General features: G+C 23.7%; 2 protein-coding genes across 2 annotated transcripts in view; both read left to right on the top strand.

The window, feature by feature from the left end:
• LOC112637352 (glutamyl aminopeptidase-like) overlaps positions 1–3,534 on the top strand; it is a 16,485-nt gene extending 12,951 nt beyond the window's left edge. The window contains exons 6-7 of the mRNA XM_025406810.1: positions 3,227–3,263; positions 3,366–3,534. Of these exons, the coding sequence (XP_025262595.1) occupies positions 3,227–3,263; positions 3,366–3,534 (206 nt within the window). The remainder of the gene's footprint in view (positions 1–3,226; positions 3,264–3,365) is intronic.
• A 3,205-nt stretch (positions 3,535–6,739) lies between these two features.
• On the top strand, positions 6,740–18,632 carry LOC112637351 (glutamyl aminopeptidase-like). Its single transcript, XM_025406800.1, has 13 exons — positions 6,740–6,848; positions 6,982–7,474; positions 8,620–9,063; positions 9,816–9,996; positions 10,971–11,109; positions 11,971–12,052; positions 13,367–13,632; positions 14,014–14,294; positions 16,012–16,121; positions 16,591–16,929; positions 17,014–17,083; positions 17,207–17,311; positions 18,306–18,632. Exons 2-13 carry the CDS (start codon positions 7,005–7,007, stop codon positions 18,630–18,632), a joined length of 2,814 nt encoding a protein of 937 aa, XP_025262585.1. The 5' UTR covers positions 6,740–6,848; positions 6,982–7,004.
• Positions 18,633–19,361: the final 729 nt, after the last annotated feature.

Raw genomic sequence — 19,361 nt, 5'->3', positions numbered from 1 at the left:
GAGAGGGAAAAGGAGAAAAAATTTGGAGATAGTATTATTTAATCACAAGCATGATATTTTATAAAACGATTTAAATATCAATTAATTTTGAAGATAGCAAGTTAGTGGGAAACATTGTATTTAAGTAAATATCTGTTTAATACTCCACAAACAGTTAACCTAATATAATAAGTATTATATTATATTTATAGACTTAATGTCTACATTTATTTTACATGTCTAGCAATATATGCATGTGTATTGCATTTTTATATGTTTATTTTGTTTTGATATTGAACCATATTAAGCATGTTATTCTGTTACTGTTTAAATACTCAATACCCAGTTATACACTTAATATTAATAAATTATTATATTATATATAAACTAATGTCTACATTTATGTTTACATGTCTTACAAATAATATGCATGTATGCATTTTTTTATGTTTATTTTTGTGATATGAACATATTTAAAGCATGTGTGAATGTTGTTAATTTGCAATTACAAATTCCATATTTTTTCTTAACAACAACTGTATGTTTTCTTTACATCAATTGATTCCTCTCATTATTTTGTACATATTAAGTATTAAGGTAACATAATCAAAAAATAAATATTTTACAAGATATTTTATGGTTTATGTAAAATTAAGAAATTATTCAAGCCTCATAACTCGAAAAGAATTGATGAAAATGTTCATCTTTATGTCCCTCTAAACTATACAATTTTGTCTGAAACATTTTTTTCGATTTTTCATTATTTTTCCGAAATATTTTCCTGGGGAAATTAAAATAAGACATATATATATATATATATATATATATATTATATATATATGTATATATTTGTTTATATATTTAGGAGAAATACTGTACTTACTAAACAATTTACTTAATAAACTTAAATACAATGAAGTTTCTAATGAATACGATCTTACAAAGAGTTTAAGAATGGAGGCTGCGAAATGGGCATTGTAATCTTGATGGTGAAAATTGATAAAAAATGCCCGACTTAATTTAATCGATATCTCGAAGATCCCGAAATAACACGTAATTTTTTATTATATTCTCGGTTATTTTAATTTGATTGATTTTGTAAATACATGTGCAATGTTTATTACATTATTTGATCAAATTTAAATTTATTATGTTATGGTATAAAATCATAATTTAACAACACGATACACTATGCATATATTTTACTTGGTGCATTTACCAAGATATAGATTCTCATTTTCGCGTTTTAAATTTTCGTGCATTTACAAATAGATTCTCATTGTCGCATTTTATTTTTCGCGAATAATTATAAAGAAAAAAAAAAAATATAATTCTACAACCGCGGTGACTCTTAATCGTTCTTTTCTAGTGTATATGTTGTTAAATACATAAAGAGCCTAATTCTTTAATCAAATTTATTAATTATTTAAATATAATTTGTTAAATTATTTAATCAAAATTAAGATTAATTATGTTGCAAAACATTTATATGAGAATTTGTCTTTTGTTAAATAGGCTTTTGCCATGGTGGAAAGAATGGACATATTGTCAAGGTTTAAAAATATTTGTACTATTCTCTTAGCAATGAAGATTCTCTTGGTGGGGAGTATATCGTCTGGAAAAAGAAAATTTAAAACTAAATTTTTAAAAATATCTGTCTTGCCCTCAGTATTCACACTTTATCAAACCCTATTTAAAACTAATAAAAAATGATAGTAAAACATGATTATGTTTTTCAAAGATTTTTCCGATAAAGATTATATTAATTATTTTCTTTTTACTATCGCGAAGCATGCCAAGAATCCTGTAGTATCGACTTCATATTAGAAAAACTTGAGAACATAAGACCCAGGTAATACAGCTTCCTTTGTTAATATATATCTATCATTCAACAATTTATGACGTATCAATAAATTATTATTTTTACTATTATAACAAATCAGCGAGTATGCAACATTTACTGTAATTATTAATCATGTGGTATTCCACAGATCAACTACAAAAGGTAAAAATTGCATGTGCTTATGTATACACACACGCGCGGCAGCGCGCGTGTGTGGGTGTAAAATAAATATCATGATGCGACATCAAATATTGCTGTTTAACATCATCAAAATAATCTGTTTTAGATAAACAACTTCCTAAAAATAAATTATAATAGTAACGCAAGTTAAATTAAATGAATGTAAAAAGTTATGGTTTTTTTGTGAAGAGAAAGAATACTACAAGTAAAGGTAAATTTTATAAATATCATTACTAATTTTCATTTATTAATTATTGATTTTTTTTGTTTTCATACAGAATGTATTAATGTTACAGTATCCTAAAGTAAAGCAAAAATTTAATGTCGATTTTAATTTTTTATAAATAAGCTAGTTTTATTTCTAATTTTCGAAAATACTATTATTCTTGGAAATATGTAATTTTAATGAATGAGAAAGTGGAGAAGAGTGTGCGAGCAAGCAAAAGCAAAAGAGAAAGAGAATTTCTTTACTTGAGAATTTTAGTGAAAATAGATTTATATATAAATTATATTAAATTTTAAAAGAAAAAATTTACAAGCTTCAGCCTTATTTGTATTTAAATCTTAGTTAATCTAGATGTTTAGCTCTTAGTTAAATAATATACAATGTTTTTCAATATGATTGTGAAGTATTACGTAATGTGATTCGCATCTTTAAATATCACACGAGCCATTTGTTTACGAAAATAAAATTTAATAAAGATGAATAAGATTAAGAAGAATTAATGCACTTGCCAGATATAACAGTTTTAATATTATTAACATTTTAATATTATAATAATTATAATGATATTTTGATTTCTGTGACAGCTCATATAAATTTCTAATTTTATTTTTCAAATCTCTAATTCTAAATTTTGATTTTTATTTGTTGAAAGTTTTGCAAAGTATTATTTATTAAGCATTCCTTGCAAACAAAAGAATTGTTAAGTAAAATATTAGTGCATACAATGCACATAATATAAGAGAACACAGTACAATAGAAAAATGATTTATTCTTATTTCAGCAAATTTTGTAATTTTCTTAATCCATAAAATTATTATTTATTCTATTATATTTAAGATTATTATTATTATTATATGTTTTATATATGTATTAAATGTATTAATATTATATATATATATATATATATATATATATATATAATATACACAAGATAATATATTTATTAATAATTATTGGCTATTTACACTAATACTTAATACCGATATAATCTGTTTTAGACAAGCAACTTAACACAATCAGCAGAACATTTCACATGTATGCAGCAATATATTTCAAATATTGAAAGCAAGATACAAATACGCTTTTTCGAAATCCAAAGTCAACAGAATTACTTTCAAAATTTTGTCAAATATCCAGAGTGGAAACGTTTTTAAAAAAAAGTAATAAGTTACCGTTACCTGAAGTTACCAGCGATAGGGATTTACCGTTCCCGTTAGGGGAAGGTGTCACCGCTAGAAAGTTACCGCCACCGTCACCTCCTCCTACCGACCCAATGTGTCCGTTTTGTTATGGGAGGAGAGCCTAAAATTTCTGGAACCTAACCTAATTCGTTACTGTTATCGTTACTAAGAAAGTAACGATTCGTTACTTTTTCGTTACTTTTTATAATATAAAAATTAAATTAATTTATTTTAAATATAATTATTACTTTATATATTTAACAATTATAAATTATTTATATATTTAACAATTATAAATTATTCCATCATTGATGTTCTTCATATTCAATTTTTCATTTATTGTTATTTAGAAATTTTAGATTTATGAATACAGAGAAATACATTATGCATGTATATGTATATAGGTTTCTAAAATATTTGTAAACTGTTTTGTAATGAGAATAGATTTTTCTATTTTTCTATTTTTCTATTTTTCTAATTACTAAGAGAATACTATCCAGGGTTACAGAATTAAAGTAATGATAAAAGTAATGGTTAAATTCGGTACCGTTACTGTAAAAATGTAACGACGTTACCGTTATCGTTATAGACAGAAAAAAGTAACGATTGTTACCGAAAAAAAGTAACAGTAACGACATTATAAGTAACGCGTTATAAATAACTATTTATGATATATATATATATATATATATATATATATATATATAATAAATTGTTGTTATAAATTTAATATGTATTATTCATATTTTAAATATATGTTATTAATTGTTTGAAATTCATAATGTTTTGTAAATTTCATATAATTTTTTATTTTTACAATAAACCACATGGCACAATTTTTTCATACATCTACATGTTTATTTTTCTATACTTCTTGCATATTTAAAGAAATATAATGTACACTCGCGCGCATTCGTGTAAATATTTACACAAGCACGCACTAATGCACAAAAATTAATTTGCACCTACTATATAAGCAAATAGTGATATTTTTAAATAAAAAATAAATCAATCAATAAAGAGACATGGTATTTAAGCTTATTGTGTACGCATTATATATATATAGATGTATGTATGTGTATATATATATATATATGTATATATATATATATATATGTATACATATTAATATAATTATATTATTTAATCAGATAAATGAAAAAATATCTAATATTTTAGTATATATATATACATATATATATATATATATATATATATATATACTAAAAATGTATTATTGTATAATATGTACCTTATTTGTATCTTTACTTTTATCAAAATTATTATCCTATGTATTCCTGTAAAGATACTAGCCAGCACTTATTGTTTATTAAAGTGTTATTAGCAAAGAAAGTATGTGAAGAAAGTTATTTGCAAAGAAATTAAATAGTATATTAATGTAATGAATCTCTCTCAGAAAATGATACATAAATATTTAGAAATATTAAAACAATAATCTTCTAAGTTAATTATTTTTCAAAATTATTTAAAGTGTACATAATATACATACAGCTTAATATTTTTATATTTTTTTGTTTATTAATCTAAATTATTACTTTGTAAGCATAAAATCGTAGTTCTGTCATTAAAAGAATTAAAAGATTTTATTTTTTGACATCGTTTTACGACCTGATAGACAATGACATATTCATGAATGAGCAATGCCGTTCATGAATATGTTATTGTCTATCAGATCGTAAACGTATGGTATCACGAGATATTAGAAGTCACTCACTGACCACGAGGCCAAGCAAAGAAAAATTTAATTTGGTGCATTTGAGGTAAGTGAACCTTGACAGACGATTCTTAAAACGATTTACTTCATTTGTTTCCAAATGTGTGTATGGTTGTTCCATTCAAATATACGAGATCTCTTCTTGCACGTATATAATCGCACCGTTTGTAACATTAAACAAATCGAATATGCGAACTTATTTATTTAATTTTTTCGCAAATTTAATATTATTTGATATACACTTTAATATTATTTTTACATTGAAACTACATTGCATATTAAACAAATTTAAACCATTAATGTTTTCTGTGCTTTATTGAAACTTCTAAGTGAAAAACTATATGATAATATGCACTTCATTAAATTTTATTGTAATCATACATAATATATTCTTAGGAAAAATATTTAAATTCTCTCTCTCTCTCTCTCTCTCTCTTTCACACACGTTGTTGGACTTATATATTTTATTTATTCTTTTTTTTCTTTTTCGACAACTTTTATTTTCAATTATTTCTTTCTTCATTAACTTCTTCTCAATCTCAAAACAATACAGGTCATTGCTTCTTAATTTGAGCCAATTTACTTCCTTATTTCGTTAAGGTCGAAAATTGACGGACACTCTGTATAGTTAAGTGGGAAATTATACACTGTAAAAAAGTATGTAAAATTACACATATAATGAGTGTAACAATTACGCTATTTATAACGGAAATATATAAATTTATGTACTTTTACAAAAATTAGTTTTTTTACTATTTATTGTGTAAAAATTCGTTTATATTTGATGAGAAATTACAAGGTTAAAAGTGTAATTTTTGGATTTTATGTAAATGTACAATTTTTTGTAACATTTATATAAAATTTAAAAAATACACTTAATAAACGAATATTTACACAATAAAGAGTAGAATAACTAATTTTTGTAAAAGTACATGAATTTATATATTTTTGTTATAAATAGTGTAATTGTTACTCTAATTATGTATGTGCTTTAAATTAAATTTAATATGTGAAATTGTATAAATACATATACAAAATGTATTATTACATAAACATTTCTACTTCTAACATGTAAATTTATTAGTACAAGATGCTTATTTATCATTTAAGATAATAATTTTATCTATGAAATGTAAATTTACTAATGTATGTAAATATACACCTTTAATAGTTGGTCTCAATATTATTCACTATAATAGTTGTAAATTTACACAAAAATTTTTTACAGTGTAACTAACTGTGTATAAAAATTATCAAGATTTTGGTAAAGGAATATACTATTTTTAAATAGTATAAAAGAATTCAAGTATATATTATATATTTAGAGATATTTTTGCATTCTACATAACAGTCTCTTTTGCTTTCGACCAACGCGAAATAAACAGTTTTGCCATCTTACGGCGTTCGATCGCTAGCACGAATTTGGAGTGAAGAACGGTACCGTGTTTTGCTATTACATACCGTTTCTCGATCTGTTAACGATCTCAGAAGTTGTGTGTTTACATATGACATACACATTTATTGTAATATCGCCAAGTGTTATTAGTCTTCGGAAGTTTCTCGAAATAATAAGAAATTATAAGTGGGCATATATATTTTCCATGTTACAATGATAGTGAATAAAACATTAATTTTTTGCAGCTAATTATTGTAACGAAACATAATACACTTGCATACAATTTGTAGTATATCTCATTATACAGAGTAAGTAATTCAAAATTAAGTTTATTTTTATATATTTATCTTAATTCCTTCTTTTTTCCATTAAATCATGGTAGAGACAGTGCTGTGTTTAGTTTGTCAGTTTGTACTTTCTAACAAAAATATATTTTTACAGATATCTAAGATAAAAGTAATATCATGTTTCTTAAACTATTGTTAAGTAGCAGTTTAACAATCATCGTCGCGGCGACTTTTTTAACCGACGATGAGATAATAAAAATATCTCAAGAAGAATTAAACAGAATCTCGATTTATATATTACCGCAACATTATGATATCATCGTTACATATATCGAAAAAAATATTCTTGTCAGCAACTGCAGTATACATACACAGATTAAATATTCAACATCAAGCATTATATTGTATTTACACGTAAAAAATATTAATCTAATTGTGGTTTATTATCCAAATTATTATTCTATGAATGATACTAAAACTACGAACATTTATACATCGGTAAGATCTATGTATGATGTTGAGAAAAACATTGTCGAATATACATTCGCTGAAGATCTATTGCCAGGATATTACATCATAAAATTAGTTTATAATATAACTGAAGGTACAGGCTTAAAAAACTTTTATAAAAGAGATGAGCGACAGTGGTAAGTAACTGTTAAAATGTTAAATACATAGTAATTTCATGATGTTTATGAGCAAGCTCTGGTAAAGCATTTTGTTTCTATTTAAAAAGTATTTTCTAAGAAAAACAAATTTATACATAGACATGTATGTATCTGAAATGTTTCCATTCTTAATTATATGTTTCTTAATATCTTTTGGTAAAAAATTTTGCAATTTAATATTATCATTAAAATGTAAGATGCAAATATTTAGTATTATTATTAAAATATCATTTAATATTATTATTAAAATGTAAGATGCAAATAAAAATTAATTTAATTAAAGTAGTCAGCAATAATACACGTCTTATACAGCATTTTATATTGTCAACACTCGAACGAAATCAAATATTCCGGTAGAGTTCCGAATTATTTTCAAAATATAAGTATGATTTTGAAGAATTTATATTTTTTAAACTTGTTTATATGTAATTTGAAATTTTGAACAAACACATAAGTTTTACACTGTTTATTTTGACAATACTAAACTTTAGGAAATTCATTTCTAATATTTAAAAAAGTTTATAATTTAGAAGGAAAACATTTCCAGACACATGTTTATATGAATCCTTATTGTCCATAAAAATCATTATCAAAATTTGATTAGTTCATGAACACTTACAACTTTCATAAACACTTTGCATATAATACATATAATTAAACATATAAGCTATACTTATGCTGTATGTTTCATGTATTTAAACGTGCATTTACACACACAGATATTATTTAGAAATAATACTATTTTTGCTAATAACTAAGATATATATACATATGTGTTTTATTTAATAAACCATCGCTAAAATAGCCAGTTTCTTTCACTTGTATAAAATTATGTACAAAATCGTTGATAATATATCAATTAAAATCATTTAAAAAAAGTTATTATGCTAATACTATTTTTTACTGAAATTTATTTTAATTTTATTATACGCATTAAAATTTTGATATTAAAATGTTAATTATTAAATATTTATTTTGTACCTATATATTCTAAAATAAACATTTTACGAATCCTGCATAACTAAAATATATGCAACTTTTATATAATTTCATCGAAACCACTTTCGCACAAGGTTTTTGCGGTGTCTTTTATTATTGTTAATTCATATTTCTAAATGTGATAGGTTGGCAACGTATGTTGATATTGGGATCCAACACATGCTTCCGTCTTTGCCCGTATCTTTAGGAGCCACCATGCCCATCTATGATATTATTGTTGAACATTATCAAAACTATACAGTTTTATCAAATAAACCGATACAAGAAGGAATAGAAACGAATGATAAAAACATGACGAAGACACATTTGCATTCGCTTGTAAAACCTATTTATCTACTATTTCTGGCTAACCGAAATAATTTCTCTCTTATGCGTGGTACAAATGAAAGTATCAGAGTTAATATGTGGTGTAGAATGCATTGCGAATTTGCACACCAATTTGCTGAAAATATAACATCGTACTTGTTCGATAAATGGAAACGTTTGAATCAAACTTGGGAAATAAATCATATTGCACTTCCGGATTTTCAAAACGAAAGCATCATAAATCTGGGCCTTATTCTTTATAGGTAATTATATAGTTAGAAAAAATTAATATATTTTAAAGATGAAAAAGAGAACAACAATTCTTGATAACTAAAATTATTTACATATCTTTTCTCTATTTTTAAAATATTATTTGAATATATTTTAGAAAATAAGTTATATTGTATAAAGCAATGAAAGGAGAAACATATCTAATCGTTTATTGTTAGTCCAATTTATTATTGTCCAGAAAGTTATTGCGATTTCTGTTGTTTAAGATTTGGCGCTTTTTTCATGTTGTCTTTCTTTTGTATTTATATTGTATTTATATTGTAGCTATATTGTAATTATATTGTAGAACCACAAAAATTTTCTGGACAACGTGTCTTCAATGTACATCAACTTACATGAAAAATAATATTAAAATATATATATATTTTATAATCTTAAAATTGAAAATTACAAATTGAAATATAAAATCGTAAATTAATTATATTAAGATATAAGTATAGGTATAAGTATTATATTAAGGTTTTCACCTTTATCAATCAAAATTTAAAAAAATTTTATATATATATATATATATATATATATATATATACATAGTGCGATGCTCGCTTCCAACATATTGCATTACTTCGTAATGTGCATTTAGAAATAAAACATTAATAATAATATATAATTAATATGTTAATTTAATAGAATCATTTAATTATAAATTTGGAAATACAGTATTTTTTATGTGTTATTATACAACAGAAATAATCATATATAAAACATTTTTTTTACTTTTCAGAGAAGCAAATATTATCTACAATGACAATGTAGATTCTGTTGCGACTAAAATCAAAGTTGCCCGATTCATGGCCCATAAAATAATACAGGAATGTTCTTATTATGAAAATCCACTTTGGCTATCATCCTCTTTGTTAAATGAGGCTATTGTCTCATTTCTTGGATTATATGTCACCACTCAGGTTTTAAGCATTTTAAGCATTCTTTAGTGCAAACTTTTCTCACTAGCAAACAATATGATGGATATAGTACATATATAGAGTATTCTAAAAGTCCCAGAATGCTATTATAAAATATCTCGAAAACCATCAACTATAATGAAAAATATGCAAGGAACAAAATTGTAGGACTAAATAAAATGTACTTAGTGATGATAAGAATTTGAACTTGAATGAAATACTCAAAGTCATATGAAGATCAAGTTGATTTTTCTAAATAAAACTCCCCATTTTTTATTGTATATTCTTATAGCCCTTCTTTAGACCTTTTCAAATCACTATAATTTAGTTTCCATTAAGTGCCTTCCGAGTTATGAGGCTTGAAATTATTTCTTAATTTTACATAAACCGTAAAAAATCTTGTAAAATGATCATTTTCCGATTATCTTACCGTAAAGTTAAATATTTACCATTATAGAGGGTAATTTTTTTTATAAATCAAAATATTAGGTGAAGATTTTATATTTACAAAAATAAGTGAGTTTTTTAAAAATGCTTATTTTCAAGTAAATCTGCAACATACATAGATAATACAATTTAAAATAGTTTTACATTTTTGTTTCTTTTATTTTGTGCGTGAGTCAAAGTCACTATGTTACATTTGTCCGACTTTAAATTATTATATAAAAAAAAAGAAAAATTATCATTCAGATTCCACGTAATATATGTATAAATATAGAAATTGTGTAATAAGTTAATTTTGCTATATAATATATTTTAATAATTCTAGAAATATTTAGTTTTAAAGATATATGTCGAGTAATCATTTTTGTTATGAATATATTATATTTTTAAATTATTTATTCTATATTTTAAGTGTATAAGAGTATAACAAATTTTTTTACATACACGTAGAAAATAGCAGCTCTAATGCATATTGCTATTGTGTGTTAAATATAATATTAATTAAATAAATACATTTAAACTATTTTCTATAGGCTCTCCCAAGTACCCGGATGATGGACATTTTTTTGGTACAAATTCAACACGATTCCCTTCATTTCGATACTGAATATGATGCATCACCTTATAATACATCACTCAACATTTCTTTTAAACATTACGATCACATTAAAGGTATGATAATATAATTAAAAATTGATTATGCGTAGATTGTTGAATATAAATGCTTAAAGAACAAACAGAATAACTGATAAAAACTTTAATTTTATATACTCTTCATTATACACATACACACAGATACATATACATACATAATAGAGCTGGAGTATATAAAATTATAATATATAAAATATATTACATATACAGGATGTTTCTTTCTAAGTGATACAGTCGATTATTATCTCGCAAACCGATAATTTTATTGAAAAATTTTTTGATCGAAAGTTGCATAACTTGAAGGGATAATGAAAATATGGACTTGATCTTGTCAAAGTCAGGACAAGATCTTTAATGCTTTTTTAAATGAAAATCTCTATTTTTTTTATTACATAGTCTTGTATTACTTCGAGAGCTTTCAAAACGCTGCAATAAAGTATTTTTTCATTGAGTAATTTTCAAGTTATGTCTTAATTTTACATAAGCTATAAAATATCTAGTAAAATAGTCATTTTTCGATTATCTTACCTTAATACTTTTATGTACAAAATAATGAGACGATTCAATTGGTGTAAAGAAAGAACATAGTTGATTTAAGAAAAAATATGTAATTGTCAATTGCAAATTAATGTGTTTAATATCAGTTTGCTTAAGAAAAGTATTAAAATTGTCAAACTTTAACTTGTTATATCTTTTAAATCAATGTCGCCTCTCATTTACTTTTTTTGCGCGGAGGATAACTTCTTCTATAACATATTCAAATGATGATAAAATCGGTGATGCGTAACGTTTTATGTACTTTTACCATAATTATTAATTATTATTTACTATAACTATTATCTTATTTATACTCTGATGTAAATTATATTATAATTATAGTATTCAGTGTCTTGCGTGTAGTACAATTCTTGATTACTGAAGATTTATTTTGGCAGAGTATCCGTACATATGTAAAGGACAAGTGAGTAACACCTATACTAGTATAATTATTATTTTTATTTGAATTAAATTAATTTTATTTTTGTTTAAACTTACACCATTTCTTTCATACTTTATTATCTTTATTATTATCATTTCCAATACTTTTTAATCTTCAATGTCATTAAATATTCAAGACATATTTTTAATTTATATATACACTTATCTTTTGAAAGTAATCAAGTTTGACCATTCCCTTTTAAATTATAATTTAAATTGTAGCATCAAATATTTATATAAAAACTATAAATCATATGATTAATTATGTAATTAATTATATATTTAATTAAATTAAACATAAAATATAATTAACAATTTTATATGGTGATAAGTATATATATATATATATATATATATATATATAATATATACATACAGGGTGTTCTATACCATCCGTACACCCCTTTTCTTTCAAAAACTAAGCATTTTAGAAAAAAACGTTTTCGGCAAAAATTGTATGGTTTTGAGGGAAAAATAAGATGGTGTCATTGGTTTGATCTTGGATGGCATAAGGTTAAAGACACCTTTAATTTCTTAAATGGAACCACCTATTTTTTATTGCATATTCTTATAGCTTATGTCGAGAGCTTTCCAAAACACTATAATAAAGTATTTTTTCATTGAGTACTTTTCGATTTCTGAGGCTTAAAATAATATCTTAATTTTACATATAAAATATCTAGTAAAATATTTATTTTTCGATTATCTTACCTTAATACTTTTATGTACAAAATAATGAGAGGAATCAATTAGTATAAAGAAAACACATAGTTGTTTCAAAGAAAAAATATGTAATTTGCAATTAACAATTACATATTTTTTCTTAAATAGTAGTAGTTCATAAAAGTATTAAAGTAAGATAATTGAAAAATGAATATTTTACAGGATATTTTACGGTTTATGTAAAATTAAGAAATGATTTCAAGCATTTTAACTCCAAAAGTACTTGAGGGAAAAATATTTTATTCTAGTGTTTTGGAAAACCCTCGAGATAAGCTACAAGAATATGTAATAAAAAGTAGGCAGTTCTATTTAAAAAGTTGATCTTCACGTACCTTCAGGTGACTCTTCAAACCAATGGTACCTTCTTATGGACTGCTCGAAACCATACAACTTTTGTCTGAAACGTTTTTGTCTTAAACGTATGGATTTTAAGATATTTCAGTGCGTAGATTAAAAGGGCCTATCCTGTATATATATATATATATATATATATATATATATATATATATATTTGCTTATAATACCTTTTATTAACACATCAAAAATAAATTTTGAATAAATTTTATAACTTTAGCCAGCCTACTTTTTACTACCTTGTTGAAGTTATAAAGATCTTTTCGCCCAATCAAACGTACGATCTTACAAGGAAAGAATTGATTATAAAGCGGCTAATTGATTCTTCAACAAAACGAAAATATTGTGCTGTAGTGAAAATAAAACGAGATTATAGCAGCAAAGAGCTAAATATAACGATGGAAAATAAGATGTGGAAGGATTACATACCTAAGTATTATCATACGATGTTGGGTGACTTTATAATATTTAATCTACACCAATTTGGTAAGTTTGCAATAAATTTATTACATTTTATAGTGTTTATCATACAAATATACATGTATATATATAATAACATGTATATATATAACTGTATATATATATGTATATATATATATATATATATATATATGTATATATATACATACGCACAATTATTAAAAATATTCAATTTTCATGCAAAATGATTTTATACCTAATATAATATACAAATTGCATTTCCATTTATGTACATTTTATGATACATTTTTGATCTCTATTAATGTACATATGTATAATCTCTATTAATGTACAAAAGTATAAGTACAAAAGTATAAACAGATACTTGTACTGATAAACCCTTTGAAAGAATTATATATATATGTATACAATTTATTTATTTTACAGGATATTATCGAGTTAATTACGATATCGAAAACTGGAGAAGAATTACAAGTTATCTAAATTCTGAAAATTATATGAAAATACATGTTCTGAATCGTGCCCAAATTATCGACGACGCTTTCCACTTAATGATAACAAACCAACTTAATTCCACTGTATTCTGGAATATTACGAAATATCTGTCACGAGAAACAGACTACGTGGCATGGTATCCTATGTTCAAAGCTTTAGAATATCTGTCCAATATCTTTCTATTTCGGGAAAAAATATATGATGATATCAAGGTAATAATACATATTACAAACAATGTCAATAGTGGTGTCTTCAACATACTAGAAACATATTACTTATTGCACATATTAATATTGTGTGCATTTATAACAATAATTATTAAGTTTTCCAAAAAGATACATCTTATAAAATATATGTAGCTAGAAAAAATTTGATTAGGTATTTTAAATATACATATTTTGGATGAAAGATAAATATATTTGTAAATTAATATTCAATTAGTGTATGGACTAATCTTATAAAAAATTGGAGAGGAAAAGGGAGAAAAATTTGGAGATAGTTATTATTTTTAATCACAGCATGATATTTATAATAACGATTTAAATATCATTAATTTTGAGATAGCAAGTTAGTAGGAAACATATGTATTAATAATTATCTGTTTAATACTCAAACAGTTAACACTAATATAATAAGTTATTATATTATATTATAGACTTAATGTCTACATTTATGTTTACATGTCTACAATATATGCATGTATGCATTTTTATATGTTTATTTTGTGATATAAACATATTAAGCATGTTATCTGTTATATGTTTAATACTCAAACAGTTAACATAATATAATAAGTTATTATATTATATTATAGACATAATGTCTACATTTATGTTTACATGTCTACAATATATGCATGTATGCATTTTTATATGTTTATTTTGTGATATGAACATATTAAGCATGTTATCTGTTATCTGTTTAATACTCAAACAGTTAACACTAATATAATAAGTTATTATATTATATTATAGACATAATGTCTACATTTATGTTTACATGTCTACAATATATGCATGTATGCAATTTTGTATGTTTATTTTGTAATATGAACATATTAAGCATGTGTGAATGTGCACGCAAAAAAAATTCAAATTTGTGTAAAAATACGTATATATAAGTATAGCTATATACGATAGATATCTTTATAAAAAGAATTCATAGCTGTTTACAAAGACAGAATATTCTTAATATATAAACCTTCTTAATATATAAAATACAATTGTGCAAGATATCTTTCTATATAGCATAATATAATGCAAGAATCGAAAAATAAAATATAAAATTTATATCAAGTAACAATATAAATATATAGAATATATATATATATATATATATATATATATATGTACACATAAAATATCTTGTAAAATATTCATTTTTCGATTATCTTATCTTAATACTTTTATGTACAAAATAATGAGAGAAATCGATTGATGTAAAGAAAACATACAATTGTTTTTAAGAAAAAATATGTAATTTGCAATTAACAATTCCATATTTTTTCTTAACAACAACTGTATGTTTTCTTTACATCAATTGATTCCTCTCATTATTTTGTACATATAAGTATTAAGGTAACGTAATCAAAAAATAAATATTTTACAAGATATTTTATGGTTTATGTAAAATTAAGAAATTATTTCAAGCCTCATAACTCGAAAAGAACTTGATGAAAAAATGTTCATCTTATGTCCCTCTAGAAACTATACAAATTTTGTCTGAAACATTTTTTCGATTTTTCATTATTTTCCGAAATATTTGCCTGGGGAAATTAAAATAAGACATATATATATATATATATATATATATATATATATATATGTATATATTTGTTTATATATTTAGGAGAAAATACTGTACTTACTAAACAATTTACTTAATAAACTTAAATACAATGAAGTTTCTAATGAATACGATCTTACAAAGAGTTTAAGAATGGAGGCTGCGAAATGGGCATGTAATCTTGATGGTGAAAATTGCATAAAAAATGCCCGACTTAATTTAAATCGATATCTCGAAAATCCCGAAAATAACACGTAATTTTTCTTATATATTCTCGGTTATTTTAATTTGATTGTTTTGTAAATACATGTGCAATGTTTATTACATTATTTGATCAAAATTTAAATTTATTATGTTATGGTATAAAATCATAATTTAACAACACGATACACTATGCATATATTTTACTTGGTGCATTTACCAAGATATAGATTCTCATTTTCGCGTTTTAATTTTCGTGCATTTACCAAGATATAGATTCTCATTGTCGCATTTTAATTTTCGCGAATAATTATAAAGAAAAAAAAAAAATAATTACGCACTACCAACCGCGGTGACTCTTAATCGTTCTTTTCTAGTGTATCATGTTGTTAAATACATAAAGAGCCTAATTCTTTATCAATTTATTAATTTATTAAATTATAATTTGTTAAATTATTTAATCAAAATATAAGATTAATATGTGCAAAACATTTATATGAGAATTTGTCTTTTGTTAAATAGGCTTTTGCCATGGTGGAAAGAATGGACATATTGTCAAGGTTTAAAAATATTGTACTATTCTCTTAGCAATGAAGATTCTCCTTGGTGGGGAGTATATCGTCTGGAAAAAGAAAAATTTAAAACTAAATTTTTAAAATATCTGTCTTGCCCTCAGTATTCACACTTTATCAAACCCTATTTAAAACTAATAAAAAATGATAGTACAACATCGATTATGTTTTTCAAAGATTTTTCCGATAAAGATTATATTAATTATTTTCTTTTTACTATCGCGAAGCATGCCAAGAATCCTGTAGTATTCGACTTCATATTAGAAAAACTTGAGAACATAAGACCCAGGTAATACAGCTTCCTTTGTAAATATATATCTATCATTCAACAATTTATGTACGTATCAATAAATTTATTATTTTACTATTATAGACAAATCAGCGAGTATGCAACATTTACTGTAATTATTAATCATGTGTATTCCACAGATCAACTACAAAAGGTAAAAATTGCATGTGCTTATGTATACACACACGCGCGCGCGCGCGTGTGTGGGTGTAAAATAAATAATCATGATGCGACATCAAATATTGCTGTTTAACATCATCAAAATAATCTGTTTTAGATAAACAACTTCCTAAAATATAAATTTATTAATGTAACGCAAGTTAAATTAAATGAATGTAAAAAGTTATGGTTTTTTGTGAAAGAAAGAAATACTAAAGTAAAGGTAAATTTTATAAATATCATACTAATATTTCATTTATTAATTATTGATTTTTTTTGTTTTCATACAGAATGTATTAATGTTACAGTATCCCAAAGTAAGCAAAAATTAATGTCATTTAATTTTTTTATAAAATAAGGATAGTTTTATTTCTAATTTTCGGAAATATATTATTTTGGAAATATGTAATTTTTAATGAATGAGAAAGTGGAGAAGAGTGTGCGAGCAAGCAAAAGCAAAAAGAAAGAGAATTTCTTTACTTGGAAATTTTAGTGAAAATAGATTTATATATAAATTTTAAAAAGAAAATTTCAAGCTTCAGCTTATTGTATTTAAATCTTAGTTAATCTAGATGTTTAGCTCTTAGTTAAATAAATATAAATGTTTTTCAATATGATTGTGAAAGTATTACGTAATGTGATTCGCATACTTTAATATCACACGAGCCATTTGTTTACGAAAATAAAAATTTAATAAAGATGAATAAGTTAAGAAGAATTAATGCACTTGCCAGATATAACAGTTTTAATATTATATAACAGTTTTAATATTATAATATTATAATGATTTTATCTTTGTGACAGCTCATATAAATTTCTAATTTTATTTTTCAAATCTCTAATTCTAAATTTTGATTTTTATTTGTTGAAAGTTATTGCAAAGTATTATTTATAAGCATTCCTTGCAAACAAAAGAATTGTTAAGTAAAATATAGTGCAATACAATGCACATAATATAAAGAACACCGTACAATAGAAAAATGATTTTATTCTTATTTCAGCAAATTTGTAATTTTCTTAATCCATAAAATTATTATTTATTCCTATTATATTTAAGATTATTATTATTATTATATGTTTTATATATGTATTAAATGCATTAATATTATATATATATATATATATATATATATATATATATATACACAAGATAATATATTTATTAATAATTATTGGCTATTTACACTAATACTTAATACCGATATAATCTGTTTTAGACAAGCAACTTAACACAATCAGCAGAACATTTCACATGTATGCAGCAATATATTTCAAATATTGAAAGCAAGATACAAATACGCTTTTTCGAAATCCAAAGTCAACAGAATTACTTTCAAAATTTTGTCAAATATCCAGAGTTGGAAACGTTTTTAAAAAAAAGTAATAAGTTACCGTTACCTGAAGTTACTAGCGATAAGGATTTACCGTTCCCGTTAGGGGAAGGTGTCACCGCTAGAAAGTTACCGCCACCGTTACCTAATCCCCGCGACCCAATATGTCCGTTTGTTTTGGCTAAAGGAGAGCCTAAAATTTCTGGAACCTAACCTAATTCGTTACCGTTATCGTTACTAAGAAAGTAACGATTCGTTACTTTTTCGTTACTTTTTATAATATAAAAATTAAATTAATTTATTTTAAAATATAATTATTCTTTTATATATTTAACAATTATAAATTATTTATATATTTAACAATTATAAATTATTCCATCATTGATGTTCTTCATATTCATTTTTCATTTATATTTCAATTATTATTCCATCATTATTTTCAATCAATTTTTATTTTGTTATTTAGAAATTTTAGATTTATGAATACAGAGAAATAATTATGCATGTATATAGTTTTCTAAAATATTTGTAAACTGTTTTGTAATGAGAATAGATTTTTCTATTTTTCTATTTTTCTATTTTTCTAATTACTAAGAGAATACTATCCAGGGTTACAGAATTAAAGTAATGATAAAAGTAATGGTTAAATTCGGTACCGTTACTGTAAAAATGTAACGACGTTACCGTTATCGTTACAGACAGAAAAAAGTAACGATTGTTACCGAAAAAAAGTAACGGAACGACGTTATAAGTAACGCGTTATAAATAACTATTTATGATATATATATATATATATATATATATATATATATATAATAAATTGCTGTTATAAATTTAATATGTATTATTCATATTTTAAAATATGTTATTAATTGTTTGAAATTCATAATGTTTTGTAAATTTCATATAATTTTTTATTTTTACAATAAACCACATGGCACA

Source organism: Camponotus floridanus, unplaced genomic scaffold (assembly GCF_003227725.1).
Source record: "Camponotus floridanus strain SB8 unplaced genomic scaffold, Cflo_v7.5 scaffold155, whole genome shotgun sequence".
NCBI lineage: Eukaryota > Metazoa > Arthropoda > Insecta > Hymenoptera > Formicidae > Camponotus > Camponotus floridanus.
This window is presented reverse-complemented; position numbering and strand designations above follow the sequence as displayed.

Excerpts from the sequence above, each read along its gene's own strand:
- LOC112637351 (XM_025406800.1), top strand. The coding sequence starts at position 7,005 with ATGTTTCTTAAACTATTGTTAAGTAGCAGTTTAACAATCATCGTCGCG. Across the intron at positions 11,110-11,970 it reads ACATTACGATCACATTAAAG|TATTCAGTGTCTTGCGTGTA; the intron begins GTATGATAATAT and ends TTATAATTATAG. Across the intron at positions 12,053-13,366 it reads CGTACATATGTAAAGGACAA|CCAGCCTACTTTTTACTACC; the intron begins GTGAGTAACACC and ends TTATAACTTTAG.